The sequence below is a fragment of the Gorilla gorilla genome, chromosome 5 (assembly GCF_029281585.2).
Source record: "Gorilla gorilla gorilla isolate KB3781 chromosome 5, NHGRI_mGorGor1-v2.1_pri, whole genome shotgun sequence".
NCBI lineage: Eukaryota > Metazoa > Chordata > Mammalia > Primates > Hominidae > Gorilla > Gorilla gorilla.
Window position 1 is genome coordinate 125936168 of NC_073229.2, and position 20754 is coordinate 125956921.

At 34.6% G+C, this 20754-nt stretch overlaps 1 protein-coding gene across 6 annotated transcripts in view; it reads left to right on the forward strand.

The window, feature by feature from the left end:
• The window catches only part of GRIK2 (glutamate ionotropic receptor kainate type subunit 2), a 685903-nt gene that overhangs the window by 401450 nt on the left and 263699 nt on the right, over positions 1 to 20754 (forward strand). For all 6 annotated transcript variants that reach the window (XM_055391438.1, XM_055391439.2, XM_019030081.3 and 3 more), the window contains 2 exons: positions 9202 to 9345; positions 11903 to 12010. In XM_055391438.1, coding sequence (XP_055247413.1) covers positions 9202 to 9345; positions 11903 to 12010 — 252 coding nt within the window. The remainder of the gene's footprint in view (positions 1 to 9201; positions 9346 to 11902; positions 12011 to 20754) is intronic.

Here is a 20754-nt window from a genome sequence, read left to right on the forward strand (position 1 = left end):
ATGTGGTTTTTGTCTTTGGTTCTGTTTATATTCTGGATGACATTTATTGATTTGCATGTATTGAACCAGCCTTGCATCCCAGGGATGAAGCCCAATTGATCATGGTGGATAAGCTTTTTGATGTGCTGCTGGATTCGGTTTGCCAGTATTTTATTGAGGATTTTTGCATCAATGTTCATCAGGGATATTGGTCTAAAATTCTCTTTTTTTGTTGTGTCTCTGCCTGGCTTTGGTATCAGGATGATGCTGGCCTCATAAAATGAGTTATGGAGGATTCCCTCTTTTCCTATTGATTGGAATAGTTTCAGAAGGAATGGTACCAGTTCCTCCTTGTACCTCTGATAGAATTTGGCTGTGAATCCATCTGGTCCTGGACTCTTTTTTGTTGGTAAGCTATTGATTATTGCCACAATTTCAGAGCCTGTTATTGGTCTATTCAGAGATTCAACTTCTTCCTGGTTTAGTCTTGGGAGGATGTATATGTCGAGGAATTTATCCATTTCTTCTAGATTTTCTAGTTATTTGCATAGAGGTGTTTGTAGTATTCTCTGATGGTAGTTTGTATTTCTGTGGGATCGGTGGTGATATCCCCTTTATCATTTTTTATTGCGTGTATTTGATTCTTGTCTCTTTTTTTCTTTATTAGTCTTGCTAGCGGTTTATCAATTTTGTTGATCCTTTCCAAAAACCAGCTCCTGGATTCATTAATTTTTTGAAGGGTTTTTTTTTTGTTTCTATTTCCTTCAGTTCTGCTCTGATTTTAGTTATTTCTTGCCTTCTGCTAGCTTTTGAATGTGTTTGCTCTCCCTTTTCTAGTTCTTTTAATTGTGATGTTAGGGTGTCAATTTTGGATCTTTCCTGCTTTCTCTTGTGGGCATTTATTGCTATAAATTTCCCTCTACACACTGCTTTGAATGTGTCCCAGAGATTCTGGTATGTTGTGTTTTATTTCTCATTGGTTTCAAAGAAGATCTTTATTTCTGTCTTCATTTCGTTATGTACCCAGTAGTCATTCAGTAGTAGGTTGTTCAGTTTCCATGTAGTTGAGCGGTTTTGAGTGAGATTCTTAATCCTGAGTTCTAGTTTGATTGCACTGTGGTCTGAGAGACAGTTTGTTATAATTTCTGTTCTTTTACATTTGCTGAGGAGAGCTTTACTTCCAAGTATGTGGTCAATTTTGGAATAGGTGTGGTGTGGTGCTGAAAAAAATGTATATTCTGTTGATTTGGGGTGGAGAGTTCTGTGGATGTCTATTAGGTCCACTTGGTGCAGAGCTGAGTTCAATTCCTGGGTATCCTTGTTGACTTTCTGTCTTGTTGATCTGTCTAATGTTGACAGTGGGGTGTTAAAGTCTCCCATTATTAATGTGTGGGAGTCTAAGTCTCTTTGTAGGTCACTCAGGACTTGCTTTATGAATCTGGGTGCTCCTGTATTGGGTGCATATATATTTAGGACAGTTAGCTCTTCTTGTTGAATTGGTCCCTTTACCATTATGTAATAGCCTTCTTTGTCTCTTTTGATCTTTGTTGGTTTAAAGTCTGTTTTATCAGAGACTAGGATTGCAACCCCTGCCTTTTTTGTTTTCCATTGGCTTGGTAGATCTTCCTCCATCCTTTTATTTTGAGCCTATATGTGTCTCTGGACGTGAGATGGGTTTCCTGAATACAGCACACTGATGGGTCTTGACTCTTTATCCAATTTGCCAGTCTGTGTCTTTTAATTGGAGCATTTAGCTCATTTACATTTAAAGTTAATATTGTTATGTGTGAATTTGATCCTGTCATTATGATGATAGCTGGTTATTTTGCTCGTTAGTTGATGCAGTTTCTTCCTACCATTGATGGTCTTTACAATTTGGGATGTTTTTGCGGTGGCTGGTACCGGTTGTTCCTTTCCTTGTTTAGTGCTTCCTTCAGGAGCTCTTTTAGGGCAGGCCTGGTGGTGACAAAATCTCTCAGCATTAGCTTGTCTGTAAAGGATTTTATTTCTCCTTCACTTAGGAAGCTTTGTTTGGCTGGATATGAAATTCTGGGGTGAAAATTCTTTTCTTTAAGAATGTTGAATATTGGCCCCCACTCTCTTCTGGCTTGTAGAGTTTCTGCCGAGAGATCTACTGTTAGTCTGATGGGCTTCCCTTTGTGGGTAACCCGACCTTTCTCTCTGGCTGCCCTTAACATTTTTTCCTTCATTTCAACTTTGGTGAATCTGACAATTATGTGTCTTGGAGTTACTCTTCTCAAGGAGTATCTTTGTGGCGTTCTCTGTATTTCCTGAATCTGAATGTTGGCCTGCCTTGCTAGATTGGGGAAGTTCTCCTGGATAATATCCTGCAGAGTGTTTTCCAACTTGGTTCCATTCTCCCCATCACTTTCAGGTACACCAATCAGATGCAGATTTGGTCTTTTCACATAGTCCCATATTTCTTGGAGGCTTTGTTCATTTCTTTCTATTCTTTTTTCTCTAAACTTCCCTTCTCGCTTCATTTCATTCATTTCATCTTCCATCACTGATACCCTTTCTTCCAGTTGATCGCATCAGCTCCTGAGGCTTCTGCATTCTTCACGCAGTTCTCGAGCCTTGGCTTTCAGCTCCATCAGCTCCTTTAAGCACTTCTCTGTATTGGCTATTCTAGTTATACATTCGTCTAAATTTTATACAAAGTTTTCAACTTCTTTGCCTTTGGTTTGAATTTCCTCCTGTAGCTCGGAGTAGTTTGATCATTTGAAGCCTTCTTCTCTCAACTTGTCAAAATCATTCTCCGTCCAGCTTTGTTCCGTTGCTGGTGAGGAACTGCGTTCCTTTGGAGGAGGAGAGGCGCTCTGCTTTTTAGAGTTTCCTGTTTTTCTGCTCTGTTTTTTCCCCATCTTTGTGGTTTTATCTACTTTTGATCTTTGATGATGGTGATGTACAGATGGGTTTTGGTGTGGAGGTCCTTTCTGTTTGTTAGTTTTCCTTCTAACAGACAGGACCCCCAGCTGCAGGTCTGTTGGAGTTTGCTAGAAGTCCACTCCAGACCCTGTTTGCCTGGGTATCAGCAGCAGTGTCTGCAGAACCACAGATTTTCGTGAACCGCGAATGCTGCTGTCTGATTGTTCCTCTGGAAGTTTTGTCTCAGAGGAGTACCTGGCCGTGTGAGGTGTCAGTCTGCCCCTACTGGGGGGTGCCTCCCAGTTAGGCTGCTCGGGGGTCAGGGGTCAGGGACCCAGCTGAGGAGGCAGTCTGTCCGTTCTCAGATCTCCAGCTGCGTGCTGGGAGAACCACTGCTCTCTTCAAAGCTGTCAGACAGGGACATTTAAGTCTGCCGAGGTTACTGCTGTCTTTTTGTTTGTCTGTGCCCTGCTTCCAGAGGTGGAGCCTACAGAGGCAGGCAGGCCTCCTTGAGCTGTGGTGGGCTCCACCCAGTTCGAGCTTCCTGGCTGCTTTGTTTACCTAAGTGAGCCTGGGCAATGGTGGGCACCCCTCCCCCAACCTCCCTGCCCAATTGCAGTTTGATCTCAGACTGCTGTGCTAGCAATCAGCGAGACTCCGTGGGCATAGGACCCTCCGAGCCAGGTGCAGGATATAATCTCCTGGTTTGCCATTTCCTAAGCCTTTTGGAAAAGCGCAGTATTTGGGTGGGAGTGACCAGATTTTCCAGGTGTCGTCTGTCACCCCTTTCCTTGACCAGGAAAGGGAACTCCCTGACTCCTTGCACTTCCCGAGTGAGGCAATGCCTTGCCCTGCTTTGGCTCGCGCATGGTGCGCTGCAGCCGCTGTCCTGCGCCCACTGTCTGGCACTCCCTAGTGAGATGAACCCAGTACCTCAGATGGAAATGCAGAAATCACCCCTCTTCTGCGTCACTCACACTGGGAGCTGTAGACCGGAGCTGTTCCTATTCGGCCATCTTGGCTTCTCCCCAAGATGAATTTCTTGTAGGCAGTATATAGTTGGGCCTTTAAAAAAATCCATTCAGCTAGTCATATCTTTCAAATGGACACCTTATTGTGTTTATATTAAAGGATATTATTTTTTAATTGTTTTTGATTGTTTTGTATATCGTTTGTTCCCTTCTTTCTCTCTTATTGTTTATCATTGCGGTTTAGTGGTTTTCTGTAGTGGTTCCAGAATTTTTTGGTTCTTTTATATGATGTCTCTTTATTGAACTTGTCATCAATATCCTGATTTTTTTTTCTTTGTATTGTTTTTCTGTTTTCTCTGTTTCTCATTGAGCTTCTTTGCTATAATTATTTTGAATCTTTTTTCAGGCATTTCATAGATCTATTTTTCACTGAATCTTTTGCTGGATAATTATTGTGCTCCTTTAGAGGTGTCATACTTCCTGGATTTTTTACTTCTTGTGTCCTTTTTTGTCCTTATGTTGATATCTACACATTTTGTATAATAGTTGCTTGTTTCAATTTTTTTTTTTTTTTTTGAGACGGAGTCTCACTTTGTCACCCAGTCTGGAATGCAGTGGTGCCATCTTGGCTGACTGCAACTTCCGCCTCCTGGGTTCAAGCCATTCTCCTGCCTTAGCCTCACAAATAGCTGGAATTACAGGCCCACAGCTACCATGACCCACTAACTTTTGTATTTTTAGTAGAGACCAGGTTTCATCATGTTGTTTAGGCTGGCCTCGAACTCCTGACTTCAGGTGATCCACCCACCTCGGCCTCCCAAAGTGTTGGGATTACAGATGTGAGCCAACGTACCTGGCCAGATTTTTTCAATTTTTTTGGATGGATTTTCATAAGGGAAAATTTTTCTTATGGATTTATCTATGGTATTGGTTGAGGGGGCACTTTCGCTTTGATTCTAGGGTTAGCAGTAGCATAGTCCTCATATGATTTTTACAGCATCAGTGGTGTCTGTGATTTCCATTTCTTAGACTGTGATTATTAGTGGAGACTGTGTTGAAATTTTACTGGGTATAGGAGTGCCAGGTAGTTCAGTCCTCAGGCCCAGTGGTGTTATCAGTGGGCTAAGTGTGCCTGTCTTTAGGCTCCTCTGTGGCATACAAGGGCACGTGTGTTAGTGGGCTCAGGTGGGCCAATTGTTGGGCCTCCAGGAAGCTTGCTTCGGTTCAGTAGTGGCAGCAGTGGGCATGTGTGTGGTGAATTCCTGGGCCCCTAAGCAGTATGCATGGCATGAGAAATAGCAGTAGTGATGGTGGGACCACCCATGGGCTCCCAGGCATCACATACTGGTATTTGCAGTGCCTGCAACAGGCTGGATGGACCAGCCCCCAGGAGAAGTGCACGGACACCAGCAGTGGTGAACAAGGCAGGGCTGTTCTCAGGTCCCTGGGTGGCATGCTTGGGTACTTGGGGGATAGTGCCAGGGGTGTGGGCCTGCCCTTAGTGTCCCCTGATGGGTGCATGGGAATAGGCTGTGGTGAATAGGACAGGGTGATCTCCATGCCCCAGGTATAACAATGTATTTCTTTTTTACAAATATGTATTTACCAATTTTCTATAATCTCTACCTTTTCTTATTTTGCAGTGCATTTTCATTATGTATTTATGAAAAAATTATATAGAGATTTATGCATTCAAGTGCTTGTTGACATTTGCTACATTGTGTAACTACAAAACCACCTTCACTGCTTTGTTTATTAACTGTAGAGTGTTGAGTGAGAAACCCAGAGAAAAGGATATAAACTTTGGACAGATTATATGGATTAAATCCAGCTCTACGTCTATATGCTATGGTTTGTTTTTTGAGTTACTTAACTGCTGTCTGCCTTGGTTTCCTGTTTGACACATACTTGATGGGATTGCACCTGAATAATGGTTATGGAAATTAAAGGAATTAATTTAAGGAGAGTGCCTCACACACAGATATTGAATGAATGTTGGCTATTAATATTATTAATAGAAGACAAATTTTCACATATTTGTGAGAATAAGAGAAGGCACATTTTTGTGAGCATTCTTGTGAGAATAAGAGAAACCACATTTTTGAAGCACTAGAATTTTCACACGGTTTTTCAAAGGAAGAAGATTTATAGACACAATTTTATAAAGAAGACAATAGTTTAATCTGACAAGATATTAAATATAAATAGAAAAATCTACATAATATCACCAAAACAACTAGTCTAAAATTAAAACAAAAAAATACCCCAAACTGGAGAAAATATCATAGAAAGTATTTCAGAAGTTCTGTTTATTGATTTATAAGTAAAGGTATTTTAAACTTGGAAATCCAAAAGTAGTTTGATTAGCGACTTTTAGATTACTTGTACCTTTTTCTCAAGGATTTGTATTTTATTGTTACAGACAGTAGTCTCACCATTTTGCCCAGACTGGGCTCAAACTTCAGTGCTCAAGTGGTCCTCTTACCTTACCCTTCCAAGTATCTGGGCTACAGAGGTGTGCCACTGTGCCCAGCTATGTTTATCTTGTAGTTTAATATTATCTAATTTTTATAATTGTATTTAAAATAACAGATTTCAAAGAGTTTTATTAGCAACGACTGTGTCCCTGATCTTGAAACTGAAACTATATACCAGAAAAGATTTTTCGATTTTTAATTAGGCAAAATTATTTTCTAGCATTGTCATATTAAATAAGGTTACTACTCTAGGATTTTTATGTATGTCCTGTTAGATTATCTATATGTCAATAAGTCATGAAAAGCAATTTTCATGAAAACTTGGAATTAGAAATATTATAGATTGTATTCTTTTAGTTATTTTTTCCATAAATAGATCAACATTTTTATCTTCGCAATAACTGCTATAGTATTTATAATCTTCCTCATACATTACATGTTAATCTTAAAAACTGTGGAAAATATGAAATAAAAATTTTACTCATGATTAATTCACGAGTTAAACATTATTATTTTATTGTGTTTTATTGTTGTTGTTGTTTATATAGTATGTAGTGGTGGCTAAAAAGCATTCCTGAACAGGGAGGGTGGGCTTCCCCACTTGTTAGCTGTGTGATTTCAATTAGTTCTTCACTTTTCCCAACCTTGGTTTTGTTATTTATAAAATGTTAACAATAGATTTTTTATTATACTATTATTCAGAGAATAAAGTAAATATATTAATTACCCATATATAAGTATACATGCGTGTGTATTTTAGATATTCTATTTAATTTATAAATATATATTGCTTTATAAGGTAATACTTCATATTACTCTATAAATATATATTATCTGTACATATATTTATAAAGTAAATATATATGCTGTATTTCCAGCATAAACCATTATATATATATTTTTATGTATTATATATAATAGTTTATATATATTATATATAAAATAATGGTTATATATTAATAATGGTTTTATATATTATAATATATATTATATATTACTATATATAATATATGAAACTATTATATATTATATATAAAACCATTATATATGTTATATATAAAACCTTTATTTATACATTTATATATAATGATTTATGCTGGAAATGCAGTTCTGTATAATCTAAATCTAATTTAACATAACACCATTTAAGATGTATTTAATTTCCATCTAGTTGAGTATTTTTCAAAACATGATTTTTTCGTGCTTATATAAGAAAACATCGTGAATTTATTTAGAAATTTCCCTATTTTGGTCATTCAGTAGATTTCCACTCTTTTTTTTTTTTTTTTCTAAAAACAAAACAATGGATATGTAGCCTTCGTTCTTATCTCTGATTTTCTTAATGCTAATTCCAGAAAGAGGAATTACTGGGTTAAAATAAACATAAATATTTTTAAGGCTCTCTTATGTTTTGTGCTGCAAAATTACCCTTTCTATTGACAGTGATATATTTTAAAACACTCAAAATGTATCTTCCCAATTCTGGTGATGATTTTTGTGACTACCTGTGTAATGTATGTAATATGTCCTCTGAATATTAACTCGGGTCAGAGACAAATATCAGTCAAATCCTCAGGCTCGGGATGTATGCCTCAATGAACACTACTAGTTTTCACTATGCATCCTTCAGGGTATGTGAAAATAGTCAGTAGAATTTATAAAATGAAGGTTTGGAATCTGAGTTATTTTCCCAAGAGATTTATGAACTATAAAATAATATTATTATGTTCTCTTATTGCACTGTGCTCTTTAGCCATCTTCCATTTTATGTGGTATAGCTCCTTAGGATCCATTTGGTTGAAAGCTACTGTGTATACTCATTTTGTATTGTATTGTGGCAAATGCTGTAATCTACAGGGTTCCTATTCATTTCACAGCTCACTAATTGTGTGAATGAGAAGAGGAAATATATGCTTTTATTCTAAAGCATGCCAAGCAGATGGCCAAAGTTCATTACGAGGAACACTGTCAGTGTGGCTGTCTTCTCTAGGTAGTAAGCCTGGCATCGATCTGTCAAACACAGTGTGAGGGTCCATTTAACACAGCACTTGAAAATCACCGAGCCTCTGTTTTGTTATGACTTATAAACATTTTATTTTTTTATCATCAACCTCCAAAGTGGTTGGTCATTTGAGCAGGTGCAAACACAGTAGAATTCATATTCGTTTTACTTGAGAAGCCAAATGAACTTTTATTCATATGGAAATCTTGGGGAAAGGAAACCGTACAAGAGATTAAGCTTAGTTTCTTCAAAAGCGGGTAATACAGCTATTGAGATTCAAAACTACCATCATTTCTGAGATTGAAACTTTTGAAAATTTAAATTGAAGAAAAAGATCAGGGTTTATATCTTTTTAAAGCTAAAAGATTAAAACAATGAAAGAATTTAAGGTTTTAAGTAAGTCTCCCTTAAAATCTTGGTTTCTTCCTATAAAAGGAAACTGTTTACTTACTTTTATATAGAATATGTAATTTATGTGACCATTAAAAATGTTAGCAATGTACTCATTGTGTGTGTGTGTGTGTGTGTGTGTGTGTGTGTGTATAAGTGAGACAGAGTAAGAATCAGAGATAGTGACAAAAAGGAAATAAAGCCTGTCTTCATACATGTCCTACTTCAACGGCAGTACTAGGACTTTATGTAATTGGGTTATTTCAGGAAAAGGAGGGTAGGTCAAATTTTCTTATGGAGCTGATGTAGTAATTTGATCATAATGTCTTGTTTAAGAGAACGAGAGCATGTTAGAGATAACGTTTTCTTCTTTATACAAAGAAAAATGGGATATATATTTCCCTTACCTCTTCCCTGTCCCTCCTTCCAAACCATCTACCACAAGTTCTACAAGTTATATTGACTATAAATTTCCCTTTCCCTTGCTTTTCAGACTGACGCTGCTCTAATGTATGATGCTGTGCATGTGGTGTCTGTGGCCGTTCAGCAGTTTCCCCAGATGACAGTCAGTTCCTTGCAGTGTAATCGACATAAACCCTGGCGCTTCGGGACCCGCTTTATGAGTCTAATTAAAGAGGTATGTCAGGAGAAGAACATCTGCCTTGTCTCTTTTGTTGTCAAGCTGAATGAAGTGAGATTATTGTGGTTTTTCTAGCAAGTGTCCTTTTACTTTATGTTTAATTTAAATTTTCTCTCTTACTCCAAATAAGCAAAATTAACATTTTTACTAAATAATACCAAATGAAAGGTGAGAGGAAACAAAATATCTATCAAAGTATCTATGAGGGTTAGCATTTACTTTTCTGAATCTTTATTACTTTTCCTTTATGTAGAGATATAGATTAATAAAGGAATGTTTATGTTTTAGGCAACAAAATATAAAATGCATTTTTAACATAAATGTCATTTGCACTACAGTAAAATTATACCTAATTTGTGAGGCTTCAAGTATAGTTATTCAGATTAATTGTTCCTAAATATGTCTAGTTATTTAAATTATATTAACAGTTAACAAAAATAGAATATATGGATTAATCAAAGTGCAAAATTTACTCCATATTATATAATGCAACCATTCTTGTGACCATATATCATTTCTATGTCTGTTATAGATCAAGAATATTCATAGTGAGAAAAATAAAAGTTTTTGAAGATCATACATACATACATATATACATGCATATATATACAAATACGTATACGTATATATTTTTCCTGTCATAAAAGAAAGTCCTTTGTTAACTTAGAATACTTTTCATAGATGAAAGTTTAACTGTGCCTTAATCTTTGCAATGAAATATCACAGGTATTATTACCATATGAAATTTTTTATTAATGGCTTAAAATCATCAGTTCATCTTGTAATAAATTATTCATCATGAAAATAAAAGTGCAAATAGGATCATAATGAAGTATCTCTGAATATCCATGAATTTTCTTTGTCTAATTCTTATCAAACTCTCAGGTAGATGAATTAATAGTTTCGAAGAATATGCAGTTTATTAGTTGCCCCATATTCTAACATTTACTTCTGGTTTAAAACTGAGCCTTAGTGAGCTGTAGACACAGTCCACAGGTCTGGCGAGATGAAGAATTGATTTTTCTGAACTCAGCACTAGATTATTGAAACAATGACATGTGTCAAGCAGCCCTAAAAGAAGCAGTTGTATGACATTCCCCATTGTATTTATTGTAGGGTGTAATTGAGAATCTTGTCCACTAAATCACACAGTGTCCCCCTTATGAGGACCAACAGGAGAAATTTCTCTCAGGTCTCAGTGCCAGGAAAAGCTCTTTCTCCTGAGCAGCTGGTATGTCTTAAATTATAGACCGTGTATATTGTGTTTTTATCATATTTTCTTCTTTGTTTTGGTTGCTAGGAAGTTCAGAATTGAATTTGTGATAAAATTACTTGTGCAATTTCACCTGGTATACATTTCTTTATGCTCTCTCTACCCCAGATTTGTTCTACTGTTTTACACTTCTATTCTTGTACTTCTTGATCTTTTTGTTTACTTTTATACTATTGTCCATTTTGGTTAGTCACTTGAAATTTTTTCTTTGGAAGACATTAGGCTAAAAATATTTTTTTCTTCCTTGTTCCAAACCAGTGAACACATGTTTAACTTTAGCGAAGACATGTTGCAATATGTTTATGAATATGTATTAAAATTTTTCTATTTCATTTGTAATTTATTAGCTGAAAACTAAGAATCTTGCACATAAGTATCCAAATATCATATGGAGCCTAAGAAATTTAGTAATATTAATTTCAAATCCTTATTGAAATATTTCCCTTAATCTACTGATATTTACTTCTTTTGGGTCTTGGTTATATTATTTTAAACATTTTAGTTGTGAGTATACATTTTATAATTGAAAATTTCTGTATTTAACTACTTTTTCCTAAGCTATTTCCAAATGACAAACAATGGAAAACATCTAATTGTGGTTCTATAACCAACAGAATGGGAAAATTTTTACATTAAAAAAGTCCAGATATTTACTCACCTTTTAGGGTTGAACATATTATACAGCTAGATTATTATATTCCCATCTCCTTCTCCATGAAGTATATCTTGATATGAAGTAATTATAATACATTTCCCTTGCCCTTACTTAGGGGAAAGTAAAGGAGTAAGTTAATTATTCTAGGGGGAATGTATATAATTGAGTTAGTATAACATAGCTTTTCCTGGATTCAGTTTCTCTTATTGTAATAAGTTCCTTTTCATGTTATTATGAATTTAGTAGTGGGATTTTATAACAGTAGTTCTAACTGTATTTGCCAGTGAGATATTTAATATCTCATACACCATAAAAACTAAATTCTTCTCACTTTAGTTAAAGAGGTACACTACTTAAAACATAATAATACAATCTCTCCTAGACAGAAAATTGTAACTGGAAAATGCATTGTATAAAATGAAAAATTTATAATAAATTTTCTGCTGAAACTAGGATAATTTATGTAGAAAAACATTTTTCAAATTTCAGAAGAAAATTAAAATATTTTAAAAATCTCTAGCAATGTAAACTGAAAAGTAATGAATATAAGTTTCCTACTTTTGTGAAAAAATGTTTATTCCATCTTTCTTCACTTATTTATCATCAATGTTTTTCTATTCCCATAGGCACATTGGGAAGGCCTCACAGGCAGAATAACTTTCAACAAAACAAATGGCTTGAGAACAGATTTTGATTTGGATGTGATCAGTCTGAAGGAAGAAGGTCTAGAAAAGGTATTTCAGTCAGCTTATTTGCTTTAATTACTAAATGAAACATATCTCAAAGAAGACAAATATTCTCTGTTGTAGTCACATTTCATTGACATTTAACTTTATTGAGTAACTCTAAAGATAAATATTTAATTCATTATATTGAATATAATAATTGACAATTAGGATTCAAGGATAAAGGGTATCTTAAGACAATTTTATATTTTATTTTCTAACTTGAGATTTTTCTGATGCATATAATCTTTGAAGTGCATATAATTAGTCTTAAGGTTTAATATAGCAATTAGAAAATATTTGGTTTAATATGGGTCTTTATACATGCAGCTTATAATCACTTATGGTTGCATAGACTTTCCAACTTGGAGCAGGCCATTAAGAAATTAAATATAAAAGTATGTTTCTATTTTTTGAGTCATATTTAAGTGAAATATTTGAATTCATGTATGCACAGTAACTAGGGTATATACATAAATGTAACACACCACACTGGATCTATCTTACTTGATTTTATTGCTAGGGATTGTGGTAAAGCACCCAAAGAATGTGGGTATGTGCATACTTAATGAATATTTTAGTGTGAGTTTTCTTAAATACATAATGTATGTATTTAGATATTTTTCTGATAGATTCATTGATAATTGACAAGAGATATTAAATCTTTTTATATGTTATTTAGATATTATTAAATCTTATTAGATCTTATTAAATTAAGAACTTGAGAAAAATTATATGTGACTGAGATAATATTGCTTTGAAGACAGTAAGCTATCTTATATTTCACCTAGCAAGGAAACATGCAGCTTTATTTCTAGACAGAAACTGAAGAGGAAAGCTGAGACCTACGAAGGGCTTTCGTAGTCTGGAAGATAACAGCATATTTGAATGCTGATTCAAACCATCCAGGACAGAGTAAAATTGCATTTTTGATAGTGTCCCCAAGACAGTTTTAAATACATTATGACCAACTGATGACTCAAACTGATAGAGCTGTTACCTCCTGCCACTGAGGATTTCAAACTGTACACTTTGTGAAGACCATGCAAAGTCAGGAATATTTTATAATAAACTGGAACCCAAATATTCATGAGACAGTCCCTTCCTAACTATCTCACTCTCCAGATGAGAAAATTAGTCTGTGTCCAAGACTGGAGTTGATAATGGTAGAATTCAGTAAGCTCGTAAGGAGTTTATCTTACTGTTTACTGGAGATGTTATTACTTTATTTATTTATTTATGAAATATCCAAATCACTAGGAGGAACTTGGACCATTGCTGACATTTCAATACATCTGCATAAAATGGCAGTGCTCTTCATATTACCATAGATCCATTCCTGTCTTGAATTCAAAATAAATAAAACATTACAAAATTTTCTCTGTGCTCCATTGTGGCTTACAGATACGCCTGAATATAATGGTTATCAAGTACATATGATTATCTATCACACTGATAAGCAAGGTAAACCAGTGTGAGTTGTTCAGGTTGCTCTGAAATTTCATAAATATTTTGTATTCTTTTCTAAAATCTGAAAATTCATTTTGCTGAATTAATTATGTTCAGTCCTTATCCTCAAGGGGCTTTTCATGTACAATGATAAGATAATACATATTTGTAAATAAATACAATCAAAAGCTGTATGTTTCAAGCTTTCAAAAGACCAATAAAAATATAATTTCTGGTAAAAGATATAATTAATCAAGAGTCATAGTCAATTGAGTACTTAGAATTAGCCTTTGAATATGTTGAATTATTGATTGTTAGAAAATCAGTCATTTTAGAAGGAAGTAGAAGTATGGGGAAACACAAACATAGTGTTTGATTTTATCATTACACACATACACATACACATAGTGTAAGTGGGAGATAAAGCTAAAATGCTAGATTTTAGTCATAACATACATACCATGTCCAAGATATTTGCAGGGTATTAGAACACAATGTGAGTTTAAAGAAAGAATAGCCCTGAAGGCTATGGGTTACGTGGGAAGATAATATAGTTTAAAATAATTTTAGTATGAGGCCATGAATTTAAAACCATTCTAATAGGAAGTGGAGATGAGTAAACAGTTTGTGACAGAAGGCATTAACTGAACCATCAGCAATGTTGTTAGTTCAAAGACTAGCAAAGCATTTGGACTATGTTTTTAAGGAGAAATGGAGGAGCCAGGTAGGAAAAGGGGGGATACCAGGGATAAAAGCATAACTCAAATATTGGAAAATGAATTAACAAGTAGGGGAATTACTAGTAGAAATAAACTGGCATAAACCTTCCCCTAAAAAGACAGATAAGGTACTGAGGATGGGTGGAGGTAAGTTAAAGAGAAAGGGAGAAAAAGTTCACATCACGTGTTTTCAATATCCTTGAAAATTTGTACATGAACTCATCAGCTAAAGGACAGAGGTAAAGTTTAGTCAGTTCTTAAGAAAAATTGAAAATTCCATTTTGACAGACTTGATTTTGACTTAGAAGGAACAAAGTGCTGCTAAGTAGCAAAAGGTCCTCATTTTAAATTTAGTAGAATAGTTAAGAGCTCAAGGTCTAGATTCAGAGATATTTTGGCTCAAATTCTCACTCTGCCCTTTACTTTCTATGGACAAATTTATTAATCTCTCTCAAACACAGGGTCTTACACTGAATCATGAGGCAACAGCAGTTATCTGCCTCATGATGACTGAGTGTTATTGACTTGACTTTTTTTCCGCCTGGAAAGTATAGTTACCAACCCATAGATGGAAAAGACAGCATCCCTACCTTGATGGAATTCACAGTTTAGAAGGGCCAATAGATGGTGATCCAAGAGGCTTGAATTTCAGTTCCAATTCTATCAAAACTAAGCATGTGAACTTCATCCTGCCACCGAACTTCTCTGTGCCAAATTCATCACCTTAAAAAAAAAAAAAAGTGCAGGGCAAAGGGCTGCCCTCTTGGACAGTCTGAAGTAAGAATACTATGGCCTCTAAAAGAACCCGGAAATACCATCTTGGAATAAATTGAGGCTAGAAATTTTAATCGTTAAAATTTAACAGTTATGTTCTATCATGACTGAGAGACAAAAATAAAGAAGGAAAACATGTAAAGTGCTAGCTTTATCCCTTTTCTCATGCCCATTGCCTTTTCTTCATTCTCATTCTGTCTTGGTCATCTTAGACCAGCACACTTCATTTAGTAGGTTAATCTTCTAACAAATATGGAAGGAATGTCTGTTTTATGCCCTCATGAAGGTTATAATCTAATAGAGGAAACCTGCCAATAATAAATAGACTCATTAGACTTATAAAATTATAAGACTGGGCAGTAAGAAGTGCTGAAAAGAAGGTTATTTTGTTTTTATGTCACTGACATGATAGATTTTACATAATGTTCGGAAACATGAACTTCAGGATGAAAATAGTTAACAGGAAGGAAGTCCATGCTTCTGTTGTTTACAACTGTGGAGCAGATAAACCAGGAAGAAACGAGTATGCTTCTGATGAATGGGGCCATGCTCAAGTGTCTGAGCCTGGAGTGGAGATGGGCATCCTTTCTACTTAGATGGTGTCCATAGATCAAATGAATTCTTTCTACTCTATTATAACAGAAGCCTTAATTGGAACCCAGCCCAATTCACTGTGGTCCCAAAAAGATCACTGATACTGTATACACAGCCAGCCACTTCCGTCCAAACAAGCTCTCTGGGACCATGGCAGTGCCTTCAATGGAGGAGGGGAGGGCAAGAAGGGGGAAAGACAGTAGGTACTATTACAGACTTTGCCTAGTTCAGGCAATACTTTTGCTTATGAGAGGCTGGTATTGAGCACTCAGGAACAGGAAAAGGAAAACAGAATAAGTGATTTTCCAAGCTTGAATTCTTCTGGTCAGTTCAAGGATCATGTAGTGTATTCTACTTTCAAAATATGTTTAGAATCCATTCATCTCTCACCACATCCATTGCTGAATCATAACCATAGTACCTTTCAACTGTACAACTACATTGGAATTCCCACAAGCCTCTCTCTTCAATTCTGTTATAATCCATTCCCTAAACCACAGCAGCCAGGCAGATATTTTTAAAAGGAAATTGACCCCTGTCATCCCTCTGTTTAAATGCTTTCATAGATTCTCATTGTGTTTTGAATAAAATCCAAAGCACCAGTGACCTCTCATCATGTTCTCAGATATTTTCCTCTGCCCTACCTACAGAGGGTTTTTTTTTTTCTCATTTCCTTAAGAAAACAAAATTTTCTTATCACTTTGGCATAGAGTAATAGAAACAGTTTTCCCAGCCAGGAATATCCATTCCCAGTTCCTTTGCCTGGGGAACTCTTACTCATCCTGGTAGTATCATCTTAAATATTACTTCCTTAGATAGGCCTCCTCTAAGTCTCTAATCAAGTTTAAATTTCTCATAATGCTCTGCCCTTTTTAATTTCTGATTCTATCAAAGTACACAATTATTTATTCATGTGAACTTTATAAAAGGGCTATCTCCCTAGCCAGAGTGCAAGACCTACTAGATGGAAAATATATGCTCCCTTTTCCACTATTATATATTAAGGCTTTGCAAAGTAACCTTTGTCTTGAGGACGAAGTATGTACTCAAGAAATATTTGTTGACTGTTGAATGAATAAAGAATCTTTATGGAAATTATGAGATACTTCACACAGAATGCTTACTCAAGTGTCTGATGCAGAGTTATTTTCCTGTAGCACAGTTTGTTGCTTTTCTTAGCTTTGCTCTATACCTCCAACAGGAGGACAGGGAAAGACAATAGTCAAGGGATCAGTGGGTTGGGGTCATGGGTCAATGTTTCAAGTGGGTAAAGGATTTTAGATTTCAGAAGGTCACCCTGAAGTCTGAAATTGTAAGGATCCACATTGCTTCAGTGGTAAATCTGGCCCCATTCATGGCACAATTAAAAACTCTCTGACCTTCCAGTATTAAATTAAACAGTAAAACTCAACATTCTATTTATAAATGTTCCTTTTTTGTCCTTATAAGTTATAGTATGGAAATAAACAAAGCTCACCCAAATGAGAACAAGTGGAAGTTACTATTCAGCACTTACTACAGGAAGGGAGACAGCCATCATCACTTGCATTAAACAGGGATTCAAAGGCAAGCAGGGGAGTGGAAAAGTTTCATAGTGGAAAGAAATGAAGACCTCAGGTGTGCTGTGGTTGGAGATTGCTGGCATGAGGAAACTGGAGTCGGTCTAACAAAGCAAGGCACCTAGATAATGGGTTTGGGGGGGCACATTTGACTTTCTCTAGCTGGTTCTGATTTCGAGGGTGGCAAAAAATTGGGAAACTGGAAGTAATAGGATGAATCCTGATTGTTTTGGGTAGATTGCCTGCTGAGATTGTGTTTGGCTTCCTGAGGTGCTCACTCCAGAGCTTCTGGGTCATACTTTTGTCATCACACATGGTTTGGTCATTGAATATTTGTGTATTCAGTCTGTGAGTGGAATTACTGAAGTAATTTGGAGGGAGAAGAATAGCAAAAATAAAAAGAATCAGGAAAAATTTACTTGTGAGGAAATATAAAAACATCATCACCTACAATAAAATTGTTTTTTTCGTTTGTTTTGTTTTTGTTGTTTAGAATATGTAACCAGGATGTAACTTACTGTTGGAAATGGTTTATCCTTATTGTTCCATCACCTGAAACTTAGCTATGTGCTTAGGAAAGACCAGCTTCAGAGGGAAGAAAACACAGAACTGACGGCATAAGATGTTACAGAAATATTCAGGAAGATCTTAGACTATAACTTCAAAAGGATGTCATTTACAGCAAAAAGAGTTGGAAGAGTTCCACACAAAATGGGTTTAGACTGAGTTGATGACATTATATAAAATAGTGCAACTTCATTGCAACATGAGCTACCTAGAAGCCATTTTTGGGAAAACAACCACTTAAATTTAGAAAAGAATTTCCTATAGGAAACCGTAATGCAATAATAAAATCCCTGAATCTTAACTCATGATTGAATTTTCTTTTAAACTCTCCTATGTGACCACAAAGTACTTCATGTGTTTTCCAAGAGAAAAAAGTCAGTCTTTTACTGTTACACTTTCTTGGTTATTCAAAATAATTTTTATTGTACTACAGAATATTTGTTTCTAAGTACAGGTGTAAATTAAAATTATTCTTGTGTACTTCTCTTATCCTTTTTCTAGCATCAAATTTTGCCAATCTGATTATTTTGTTGATATTCTCCTGTGTGATATTTAAATGAAAATAGACATTGGAGAAAAGAATTCCCTATCTCCTCAGCAGATAGGCTCTAATAAACCATTACTAAAATTGGCTTTATGTATTAATATTATATTAACTTTGAAAAATAGAAAGGATAAAACTGATAAATTTCTTTGGACAGAAATAGTGCTGAGGGACCTTGAAGCATTTGGGACTATAAAAAATAATCACAATGTGTTTGCCCCAGCATAGGTTTGTAATAAAATCAGATTTAGTTTGTGTATCCTTTGGGAAAATCTTTAAAAAAAATACAGAAAGACATTTTATGAAATATATGTTTGTCAATTTCTATAGTTAATAATATAAATATAAAAATAATTTGTAAATGTCTTATAAATAGTATTTATAAATAATATAAAGCAATATATTGCACATTTACACACTTCTAAAAGGTTTAAATTTGTCATATTTCACTTTCATGTGAAGCTTCATTTTAACTTTTAACACTTATGCTTTTTAAATATTTACTGCTTGCATCCACCAGTATAGAGACGAGTATTAATCTCTAATTAATGTTTAGTTAGATTATTAATTCCTTTCCATGAGATGATTATATACTTACTGATTTATTGTACTCATATTAGCACTACAGTTCTCAAATGGTAAAATCCGAGATCCTATGCACACTAGTTGAGAGTTTCAGGACACTGATTACGAAAGTGTTCTTTGCCCTATCCTTATAGGCCAATTAACTTATATCTGAAGGTCAGCCAATTTCCAGACAATTGCTCTGGACTCAAATTCTAGCTAGCAGGAAGCACATAGGCTTTGCTGTAAAATATTTCTTTTTTGTTTTCTAGAGCTCAGGTGTCAATGCTTAAGTGCTCTCTTTTCAACACTTAGTTCAATGGAAGTAAACAGTTATTAAACTTCGGTGTCAAGGGTTATTAGACGGTAATGCAACTAACTATCTCTACTTTTCATTTAACTATTCATCATTTGAAGGAGTGAAGTAAGGAAAACAAAAGTCTCTAATTTCCCACTAATAGTGAGAAAACTACTCTGTTGAAAAAAATTTCTGTACCCAATATTCATGCATTGTATTGGCTTGAGAAGCCCGGGTTTTCAGAAATAATAGGTATATGAGTTAATAGAGAAATAAACAGTCCACTAGTGTATATTCAGTCAATTGCAGGAAATATCTTTCATACGTAAATCAGCATTTAATATAAATCTCTTCCTTATCCTTTCTATTTCTCAATTCCCTCAAACAGTACTATCGGGGTGCCATTTTTTTTCTAAGGGAAGTAGTCAATATACTTCAAGGAAAACTATACTTTGTAGGTCATATGGTTGGGGGCAACTCATTACTGGAAAGAAATTTCTTTTAGCAAACATATTCTAAGATGGAGAGTCTGCATTGTGCTAAGACTGTTGGAAACCCATGTACAGTGTGGTTTCTCATTATCATCACACAGGATCTCTGTGGAAAACTATGGCTTATATTCTTTATTCAAGGCTGACACATTCTCCTGACATTAAGTCAAAACAATGTACAATCAAATAACTCTTTTTCTTTTTTACATTGTTGTCTAATGGAAAACTATATTGCTTCTTTTTCCATCTACCAACATCCAGTGAATATTTTGTGAGTCAATGCCAGTAAGAAAGTATAAAGAGAATTTTGATAGATTTGTATCAGGTATTTTTTAGTGGAGAATTTAAATTATTTCTTAATTTAAAATAAATTTAACTTTATTTGGAACTAATATTTTTAAAACTAACTGGGAATGTTTATTTTGTTCCTACTTGAAAAAGCTTCTTGTATACATATCAAGCAAATTATTTCCATAAATTTCATAGAAAATAAGAAACTTGTGACATTGATTCGGCATACATAAAACAGAGCTAACATGCATCTTTAGAAGAAAAGATGCTACTTTCAGAGGTTAACAATTACGTAGCCCAATAGAGGAAATAGAAACATTTTTTGGATTTAAAGTAGTAATATGAGTTACAAAACAAAATTTGTACTGAGAAAAGTGTCACCAAAAATAAACAAATAAACAATAAAGGAGCAACTAATTAATAAGATAAATAATTTAAAAATTATTGTGAAAACTGTTTTTTCTACCTAGAAGAAAAATGCACAGAAACCAAAGAGAAAATATACGTATAAAACAAAATTATATGAATAATTTACACATTCCTGAAAAACAAAACCTATAGTGTAAAATATTTATTTAAAATACTTATAAAATATAATTATGAAAAAATGGAAATTCATAGTAAAGGTATGTGGCATAATATTTCAAACATTAAATATGATATTGAGATAGATCTTAAACAAAACATTAAGAATAACACAAAAAACAAGATAATATATGGAAAACAAAATATGTAATTATAAAAGAATAGACACATATGTATGTTCAACATTTGCCAAATGAATGAATGATATTGGAAAGTCAACCAAAAAAGTCTGAAAGTTTTTATCATGGAGTAATTCACTCACTTACTCTATTTATTTATTCAATAAATATTCATTGGATATTTATTATATAATTTAAA